Here is a 10928-nt window from a genome sequence, read left to right on the forward strand (position 1 = left end):
CTTTACTTTAACTATTTAACTATTTTGAATTGATGAAATATGAAAAAATAAAATGGAGGGATATATAATCACATTTTATTGTGAATAACTACCGGAGCAGAATGTGATAATCGATTTCATCCTATTTCATTCCGTTTCAATTTTAATTCCTTCAAGTTTGAAGCAAAAATAAAGTGAAGTGATATAAAAAATGTCATAAACCTAATAATTAAGGCGATGTTAGATACAATATTAAATATAATTTAAAATGTCATGTATCTAATGACGGTTGGGTTGAGAATCTTTTATTCTTTCTTTGTAAAACATTCTCTTTTTATTAAAATCAAGCCTTCTCATATCTACTTTTATCTCTAATTTTTTGGAAAAAAATTTGTGATTTGAAGATTAAGCTTGCAAATGTAGAACTTATCTCTATCCTTTTTAGTCGTTCATGTTTACAAGAGAGATAGAGGTTTTGGTCTATACTTGAAAACTATTTCACATCCTAAACAATTGTTTATAACACACGCTTGAGACAATGTCTGGGTAAAAGTGAGGGGATCTCAAATTAAATTGGAGCCTGAGTTGAAATTTCCGAGTAGTAATAGGAAAATGCACTGAATAGAGAGAGTTCAAATGAGACCTCAATGTACTATTGACTACTTTTAATTGGTGAATTTTCTTTCACGTGAGCTACAACCCTCCAGACGTAGGTGACAATTGCATCGAAATGAATAACCATATTTTGTTTCTCTCACACGTTGTTTCAACATTGTGTGTCACATCTTGTTATCGATCAAACAAAATTTCATTTGGAATAACAGTAGACACCATGTTCTGGTAGGGTGTACTCTAGGGTATTTATTCTGTTTAAGATGGACAATACTAAAAAAGGAGGAATTGTTAATTCTCCATCAATTCTTGATGGTACTAATTATGACTACTGAGACATCACAAAGATAATCCTCAATGTTATATAATTGATATAGTGGATGAAGTTGTTCAAGAGGTAACAATAGCATAAACACCTTCACCATCAATGAATCGAGTTATTATTAATTCAGTTGAACAAGTTGAATATGAATCTGATTTAGAAGCAGCAGAATGTATAGGAAGTGGGAATCACTTAACCTCATATACTAATATAATCAGTCATTTACCATTTTCTATTCAATAATGAAAGAGGTGCATGGCCCTCAAATGTATAGACTTTCCTGAAAGCATCTTATTAGAATATTTCTATAAATAGGAGGGGCCCTTAAAGGGGATGCCCCATCTTAAACTGATGAATGATGAGATTAACAATATGAATGATGAATTCCCAAAGAGGAGTTTTTGCCTCCCTCAACGACATTATGAATACCAGATCTTTAAAAAGGAATCCTTGTTACCCTTTGAGGAAATATGAATGTGGGATCCTTAAAGAGGAATCTTTTACGACCTTAGAGAAAAAATGAATGTTGGATCCTCAAAGAGGAATCTTTGTCACCCTTAGAGGCAACATAAAGGACTAATCCTCAAAAAGGAATCATAGTTGCTCCATACGAAATACATCGTAGGGCCTTTATAAAAGGATCTTTGACGCCTTAGTAGGCTTCTCATTTAATGTCATAACTATGAATAACAAGAAAGCCACAACACTAAGAATTTCATAAATAAATCGCCAAAGGCATTTTCATATTAATAATAGAAAAAACCCCAAGGGATGTGGTTGCAAATGGGTCAACAAAGGGAAATAACATAAATAACAGAGAGAATATATAATTGCATTAGCCCCACACAACACTTGAGGGACTCGAGTTAAAAGTCTCGCCCGAGGAACTTTGTTTAAGATTATCGCTAGAGAGGCTCGACTTGAAAGTCTCAAATGAGGGTCTCAACTAGTCTCACTTGAGGGACAAAAGTCTCGGCCAAGAAGGGCCACCCCGGGCGAAGTAATCCACCTACTTAGTGAAAGTGAATAGTGACATGCCCCTGCAGTGATTGGATGAAGGAGTCGATCAACGAGGAAAACCATATTTACTATGGTTATAGGGGAAAACGCCTCCCTTGACTCCATGTTTCAAAGAGAGGAGCTGAGATAATCACTCCTTTATTTTCAACATTCAGTAGAAAAATTTATATATACCTCCTTGTTTTGAAGGTAGAGGGATCCAAGTTTTTTATCCAAACTTTCATACTTAAAACTTCTCGGCTTTCTGCGTGAGCTATCCCTAACTACTGTCAAAATACCATTGACAACTCCATAAATAAAGGGTTGCCCTCAATTTTTTTATTTAACAAGTACATAAAACAATAAAACAAAGGGCGGGGAGATAAAAATTAAAAACAAAAAAGTTACAATAATAAAAACAAAACATCAATGTGAAAATTGTGACCATCATGAATTAAATATGAAATTAAAGGAAGCAAACTCGAAGGTACTTTATTTTATACCAAATCATTCCCATCCAAGGAGTAGTTGCTTTTTCCAAATTCATGACCACAACAAAATGCTTCAAAGTCAAAGAGAAGGGCATCCCTGTCATTTTCTCTTAATCCATCTTCTTAGACTTAATACTCGTTTTCCAAATATTTAAACATATTCAAATCTTAGTCTTTTCATCCTATGGAAACAACAACCACTCCTCTATATTATATATATCAAAAAAAGAAGAATAATTCCATTTTATATAGAACCTATAGACAACTAATAATCAAAGAAAAAAAAAACACAAGAATATTTCAACACAAATCTAGAAAAAAAGAAGCTACAATTTTCACCATCCTCACATAATATATATAAACATTCTCTTATCTCTTTTATAACCACATTCATCTTTTGCATCAACATTCATATAATCACAACCATAGCATATTTATGACAGTGATGAAAATCATGTGGAAATCAATATTTCCAAGCTGTTACAAGGCTGAAGATACTGAATATTCTTCAGCCAAAGCCAAAGAAACAACAAAAGTGGTTGCTACAAAGACAAATTCTTTCAACAGAATCTCTCTCACGGATCTGAGTTTTCCAAGTGCTACAACACTTTCAGAAGATCTTTCAATCTCTTTAGCTGGTTCTAATCTCTATGTTTTCACTCTAGCTGAGCTGAAGCTTATTACTCAGACTTTCTCTTCAACGAATTTTCTTGGTGAAGGAGGGTTTGGTCCTGTTCATAAAGGTTTCATTGATGATAAGGTTAGGCATGGACTTGAGCCTCAACCTGTGGCTGTTAAGCTCTTGGATTTGGATGGTTCTCAGGGTCATAAAGAATGGCTGGTGAGTTTTTTCTTATGATTATTGTTATTGAATCTTAGATGCTATTTGGACGTAGTATTATATCGTGTCTGGTGTATATGTTTGTGTCTGTGTCCGTGCTTGAGAGTTGAGAATCTAGAGTAATTGAGGTCTGATGAATTTTTGTTTTGTTGTGACATAGACTGAGGTTGTGTTTCTTGGTCAACTAAGACATGAACACCTTGTGAAGCTGATTGGATATTGCTGTGAAGAAGAACATAGGCTTTTGGTTTATGAGTATTTACCAAGAGGGAGCTTGGAAAATCAACTATTTAGAAGTAAGAATTTTTCATTATTAGTTAGAATTATTCTTTCAATTTGCATAAATTTGAAGGATCTAATCTAACCTTTGTTTGGTGGGAATATTGCAGGATATTCAGCATCATTACCATGGTCAACAAGAATGAAAATTGCGGTCGGAGCTGCAAAAGGTCTAGCCTTTTTACATGATGCAAAGAAACCAGTCATCTATAGAGATTTCAAAGCTTCAAACATCTTATTAGACTCGGTAAGTTTAGACTCTAGTAAATTAATGTTCCTTTTCATCAATTATTTGATGTTAACTCTGGATCTAACTGATTATCATTTATTTTTAATCTTCCAGGATTATAATGCAAAACTCTCTGATTTTGGCTTGGCAAAAGATGGCCCTGAAGGTGATGACACACATGTTTCAACTAGAGTCATGGGCACTCAGGGTTACGCCGCACCCGAATATATCATGACAGGTAAACTAATTTAGCAATTCTAATATGTTTATGTCAATATCGTGTCTGGTGTTCAAACAAGTTACTTCTTGTAATTGGTGCTTTTGTCTAATATTTGTATCAATATCGTGTCTGATTCTTGTCATATATTAGTGTCATGTCTGATATTCAAGTTACTTCTCGTAATTGGTGTTCATGTTTGATACTTATCATATGTCGGTCAATTCTCGTAATTAGTGTTCATGTCTCATACTTATCGTATATCGGTGTCATGTCCGGTGTTCATGCCATTTAACAGAGTCATTCATGTCCAGCACTTGTGGTATCTGCTATATAATCTTGCTACTTGTTTCTTGTTTTGTAGTAAATACTAATTCACATCCTAACCAGAATTCATTTTCACCATCCAGGACATTTGACAGCAATGAGTGATGTGTACAGTTTTGGAGTAGTCCTATTGGAGCTACTAACCGGAAGAAGATCAGTGGACAAGGCACGTCCACCAAGAGAACACAATCTAGTGGAATGGGCCAGACCAGTTCTAAACGACGCCCGAAAACTCACCCGAATAATGGATCCAAGGCTCGAAGGCCAGTACTCCGAAATGGGAGCAAGAAAAGCAGCTGCATTAGCTTACCAATGCTTAAGCCACAGACCACGAAACCGTCCTACAATGTCAACCGTAGTTAACACTCTCGAACCTCTTCAAGACTTTGACGATATACCAATAGGCCCATTCGTTTACACAGCTCCGAGCGATGTTAGTAACAACGAAGTCAAGAACGAGAATAATAGCATCGATACACCAAAAGAGAGAAAAAGAGAAAGCACTCATGGAAATCAACATGGCCATAAGAAAGATGGTGAAGAATATTATGATAATCCTAAAGAGAAGAGAAGGGAAAGTAGTGAGAATAATAGAAGACATCATCATCGTCGTCAGAATATTGGACATAGGCATCCATTGAAGTCACCAAAAGAACAAAGACATAATGTACACCAAAGTGGGTCACATTCGCATTCACACTCACCTGATACATCCATTACATCAGAAAGCCAAGGAAATTAAGGAAGTGTAGTTTAGAAGACACGTACCTAGATCAAACACTTGCTAAATGTATATATATTGTGTCAATGTCAATGAGCTGGTTTCAAACAAATAAAAGTTGAAAACAAAGATAAAGGGAGAGGAAAGTGATAATGCAATTATGCAATATGGTCCTAGCATAGAAAGCATGCTTGAGTTTTTTTCTTTAATATTATTTTTGTATTTGTTGAGGAAGTTGATTATTTTGAATTGTGTATACAATATTGAATTTTGTTCCTTTATTAGTTAGTTACTTTAAATATATTTTTATTCATGGGAATATGTTACTTTTTTTAGCTTTTGTAAATTTTTTTTTTAATCTTAAATATTGACAAATATACTATTTTGGCTTTTGATTCTTACTATATTATGTTAGTCTTTGTTAGATTTGGTGTGATGTTCATTTTAATCTTATATGCGATATATTAAATTGTTTAAAATCAAATTAAACTATCTATATGTGTATGGTAATAAATAATTTCAATATAAATAAATATTTCAATGAGTTAAATAAAACTACAAAGATTAAAATAGAAAAGTGACATCTTTATTGTGACCCGGAAAACAAATAATTAATGTGTGTTTAAAATCCTCTTTATTTTTTTTCTTCTTCATTTTCACTATTATTATAGTTTTGTTTTTAAAAATACGTATATCTAAAACACATGACATATAATAAATATTTATTTAATTATATATTATTATAGTAATGGAGTTCTCAATTTTTTTTAGAGTATGTTTGGATATCACGAAATGAACGGAGCGGAATGGAATGAAGTAGAGTGGGATGGAGCGGAGCGGAACGAATGTACCATTCCATTGTTTGGAAATTTTAGAACGGAATAAGACAAATTATTCATTCCGTCCAAATCGAAGGGGAAGGAATACGGTGGTAAGTGATGGAATGGAATGAAATTCATACCACTCCTTTACGCTCCGCTCCATCCGTTTTTAAATTATCCAAACAACGGAATATCATTTTATTCCATTCCGCTCTGCTCTGTCCGATTCCATCCATTCAAACAAAGCCTAAGAAAATAGAAAGAATCATTACCCACTTTTAACACTTTCATCTGGAATGAACGGAATAGAAATAAAAGTGAAGAGTTAATAACACTTTTATTTAAATATTATAGATTGATGTATTCATCTTTATTATAAATGTAAAGTAAAAGATATTGAATTAAAAATGATATAAATAATATTAATTATAAAGTAAAATAATAATATTAATAATAATAATAATATTGTAAAAAATTGAAATACATAAATTATTTTGAGACAGATGATAGATTATTACTTTGTTGATTTATATTAAATGTTTTCAAAATACCATTTCTGTATTAATATATTTAATTTATAATCTTCTTAAATATAATAATAATATTAATAAATTAATAAGATAAATAAATATATCTAATAAGTTATATATGAGTTTATGTTTAAGGACATAACTTTCTTTAAAAGGAATTATAATTAAAAATATATATTTACCCATGAAAAAGTTTGGGTACCCAAACTCATAAAACAAAATTAATACAAAATTTAACTGCTTATAAAATAAATACATAAATTCAAATGATTAGTTAGATAGTTGTTTTTTGTTGACAGATCAAATAGATAAGTTGTTGCCTATATTTAAACCTTAATTAATTAATAAATCACAAGACTAGATAAAAAAAAATGGACATTTACCAACCACAATTTGTTGAAGGAATTTTTTATGCCTCACCATTCTTCAACAAAAGCGAGTACAGCTAAGTGGGTTGACCAAACAACGTGTAAATAAATAAATATTTAAAATTTAAAATATATATTCAAACAAATGCTAATGCCAATTCTTAATATTAGGTATTAGGTATGAATGCAAGACAACAAAAAGTAGCCACCTTCAGGAATTACTATGAATGTATTGAAGATTTAATTTAATAATACAATAATACACAGTATAGTTTAAATATATTTTAATTTATATAAAAATATAAAATTTAACCTTTTCTCTTAAGATATATTATTATGGTAATTTTTTTATATACAAATTATTGTGGTAATTTACAGTCGAAAGAAAATTATAAACCAAAAATATATGATTCCAACCAAAAGATTAAAATATTTAAGTACCATTATTTCTTCTTATGACAATTATTATTATAGTAGTACCAGTACTAGTATAAAAATAAATAATCAATGTTTGACCAAAAATATATAGATAATCAATGCATGTCGCTTTATGCCTGAATGAAACTGCAATATTAACGCATCAACTAATCTATCATATAAGAAAATTAGGTGTTTTTAAAAACCCCTAATTACCCTTATTACTCTATAATCATCCACGTAGTACTATTTAGCATTAAGCAACCTGATTTTCCATTGTTTTAAAACTCATTAATATCCATTAATAATAAAAAAATTAAAACTTAAAACTTAATAAAACCAATTCTCCCAAGCGGTTACACCTTTTCTTCACAAATACTCCTCCGTCATCAACCACGATCCTTTCTCTCTTTCTCTCTCTCACGAACTGCTTCCTCTTCCTTTTTCCTTTTTCCTTTTCTTCTCCTTCTCCTCCTCTTCTTCATCCTTTATTTTTTTCGTTTGCAATGGATATATTTGTGATCAAAAAAGGAACCGAAAACAACAGTGGTATGTGATTCGGTTTGCAGCGGTTGGACTGAGTAAGACGCGATGGTTTCCGACAAAGGTAAACTCTGATTTTCTCATTTCCTTACCATATTTTGTTCCTTCATTTGTTTTATTCTTCTGGATTTGGTTCGCTTAACCATTTTTGTTATTAATGTTGTGTCGAGTATGTTTTTGTTGTTGATATTGTTATTGTTTGAAGGTGATGAAGTATTATGGATGGTAATAAACAATGTTGTACACATTTTAGGGTTACTTCATCTTAATTAAAACTAATCTGCATCTTCAGGATCCTTGTCGCCCTGATGTCAAAGATGATGTGAGAGTAGGTACTGAAGTCGGTGTTAAAGTAATGTATATGTGTCATATGTTTGATGAGTATATATTTTTCATTGTTTGATCAGTTAGATGTATTAATATTTATATCAAAATTCATGGGAAACCGGTAAACAACTGCGTTGTAGCATGGTCTCTGACTTTATAATAGCCAGCATGTTTAAAATCAGTTTGCGGTGACATGTAATTATCTGTAGCACTTCCAGAGTACAACATGTTAATACTTATTCATTTTTAATTATCATTATAGTTATAATAATAACTATTGTTTTCAATTGGCTTATTTGGAACAGGTTAGACATCATATGGCTAGGCTTTCTTCCATTGATCAGATTACGAGGACGTATTTGATTTGTGGTTATCCGAATGTTGGCAAGATCTCTTTTATTAATAAGATTACTAGAGCTGATGTTGATGTACGAGGACGATAGTGAATTGACTAATAAAGTTTTTACTATTTTAATGTTTTGATGTGTGATCTGGTTTGACAGTTTTGATTAATGATTGCAATTAAGGTGGTTAATCAAATGGTAACTGACAATATTCATCTGTGCGTGATTACATCATTTCCAAAAGGTACTTATTTTTTACTTATCTGTCTTAAATATTGTCTCGAAATTTGCTTGATAATATATGTTGATAACTAATGAAAATTAGTACTGACATAGATCTTGATGGATATGGCGATCAAGTGTGACAGCCATTGGTAACTTCTGCATTTGCTCAATTGTTGTGGGAACTATAAACATATCTTTTTCATCTAACACTCCACATGCATTCTTTTGCTACCCTATTGTTTGTTGCTGAGATCTTTATCTCCCTTTATGTTGGTAGATGCTCTGGACATTGAAAAATGGATGTTTGTTAGTGAAAGGTACCTCCTATGTTTTCTATTGGACTGGTGATCAGTAATTCAGACACCCTTTTTACTGAACAATTGTTTTAATGTCTTTCATTATTTCATGTACCGCACTTGGTTTCTTCTACAGTCCTGAAACTTCTATAGCAACAAGTTCAATATTGTTGGGTTTATTACTCCTTGGAAGAGCAACGTTTGTTTTCCCCTTATCCTACTTATCCAACTTGACTAAAAAATCACAACATTAGAAGATCTCCTTCAGACAGCATGTATGGCCATATTTCTTTTGAGTATCCATTTCTGCATTTCTTGCACTTCAATACCAAGTTATTATAATAAGTTTCTCTTATTTTTTTTCCCACTCATTTTAGGTGATTATTTGGTGGGCTGGTCTTGTGAGAGGTGTTGTTTCAAAGGAACTCAAGTACAATCAGGTATGAGCAACACTTCTGATTAGGAGTTTTGGTTTTTTGAATTATGAATAATTGGCCACTGCTTCAGCGAAGAATTGATGCATAAAGCTCATACTGATTACTTAATGCAGTTCACTATGTTGGGGCATACTCAACTGCACAACATTCATCTGTGGGTGATTATGTTGGTTTGTTTTAAGTGGTTGACTTTGAGCTGGACCACTAAGCATGTAGCCCATACATTTGACTATGTTATTCCCAATCTAATTCACTTAGTGCTGACCAATTTCTTACATAAAGAGAAGAGAAGCTGAGGAGTTTGTTTACAACAACTGAACTTTTGAAAACGGAGCAATGGCGATTTTATCAACTTAAGTTTAATGGATATTGTTTACTGTTAACTACGGAAACTAAGACTGCCATTTGAAAACGGAGCTACTATAGATTGTAAGCTTACATGATTAAAAACGATACATGAATTGAGTTATTTTGAAATTTGTCAAATGCCTACACTTGGATGGCTCTGTCAACCTAGAGATCATGGAAAAAGACATTTGGGTGTTGTAGATTATGGTAGAAATGTAGTGTCCTTGTGACATACTTATGTCGACGCCCTTTCGATTATGCTTTGGCTACCCAGAGGAAAAAGCTTGATCTTGATCTCAGCATGTGTCTATTAATAATAAAATTTGGCTTATTAATTTAAAACACCTTATGACCTGTTTATAGCTATTTTTCATCTATATCCATAAGCTCCAGTATAGGATATGAAATTATAAATAGCTTATATTTTTATATATTTTTATATGCTATAAGTTCATAATGAATATCTTTTATAGTTGTTTGATAATGACAGTTTGAGAGATATGAATTGCATGGATACAAAACTTCATGAGGTCATATAGTTAGAGTAATTTGCATTGCTTATATCAATTTAGATGGATTACTTTATATGTTTCTCCAAATTTACTCTTCAAAGTTTTGTCAACTATGATTGACAGTCCATAACTTCCCACTTTGAGTGAACATGGTCACAATAATAAAAAGTATGGTGGTTTGGCATGGCACATCATTGTAAATCATAATATGTGCTCTCTTTATTTTAGTTTGTAATATCCATTGAGTTGTAAGTTGTTGGTATTTTGGTGATATGTTTGCTCACTCTGTTCCATGCCACTATTAAATCTTGGTTAAGTTTGTCAAGTCAGGGGTTGTGTCTTGGTGTATCATGACATATAAATTTGGTGAATGATTTGTTAATTGAGTATTAGAGGAGTATTAGGGGCGTGTCAGAGTTTGTGGGAACGAGGAGCCAGTTTTTCCCATCGTCTTTGAGTGTTCCATAGTGGAAGGTGGATGGAGTTCCTTTGAAATTGGTATGGAGTATCTTCAGCTATTCTTGCTATCGGGTGGCAAAACAAATCGGAAGTTTGTTTGGCAGCTGTAGTTTGGCGGTGGTGTCGGAGTTGTTGTTAGGTTGCGTATTGGTTTGGTTTAATTCTGATCTGGTTTTTGCTGAAGAGCAGGTTGTTGCGGGGTCGGGAGGTGTTTGCTGAGCTACATGCGTATTCATCAATTATGTGTTGCATGATTGTTTTGCTTAAGTTTTGATTTCTCTGCT

General features: G+C 32.5%; 1 protein-coding gene and 1 long non-coding RNA gene across 2 annotated transcripts; both read left to right on the plus strand.

Moving 5' to 3' along the window:
• The first annotated feature begins 2618 nt into the window (after nucleotides 1-2618).
• On the plus strand, nucleotides 2619-5336 carry LOC131629818 (serine/threonine-protein kinase RIPK-like). The gene is made up of 5 exons (XM_058900619.1): nucleotides 2619-3244; nucleotides 3405-3540; nucleotides 3634-3770; nucleotides 3867-3990; nucleotides 4380-5336. Exons 1-5 carry the CDS (start codon nucleotides 2840-2842, stop codon nucleotides 5036-5038), a joined length of 1461 nt encoding a protein of 486 aa, XP_058756602.1. The 5' UTR covers nucleotides 2619-2839; the 3' UTR covers nucleotides 5039-5336.
• A 2185-nt stretch (nucleotides 5337-7521) lies between these two features.
• Nucleotides 7522-10076, plus strand: LOC131601816 (uncharacterized). The gene is made up of 6 exons (XR_009283868.1): nucleotides 7522-7760; nucleotides 8329-8611; nucleotides 8704-8909; nucleotides 9025-9163; nucleotides 9266-9328; nucleotides 9439-10076. It is a non-coding gene; the product is annotated as an uncharacterized LOC131601816 (long non-coding RNA).
• The last annotated feature ends 852 nt before the right edge of the window (nucleotides 10077-10928 follow it).

The sequence above is a fragment of the Vicia villosa genome, linkage group LG1 (assembly GCF_029867415.1).
Source record: "Vicia villosa cultivar HV-30 ecotype Madison, WI linkage group LG1, Vvil1.0, whole genome shotgun sequence".
In the NCBI taxonomy this organism is placed as follows: domain Eukaryota; kingdom Viridiplantae; phylum Streptophyta; class Magnoliopsida; order Fabales; family Fabaceae; genus Vicia; species Vicia villosa.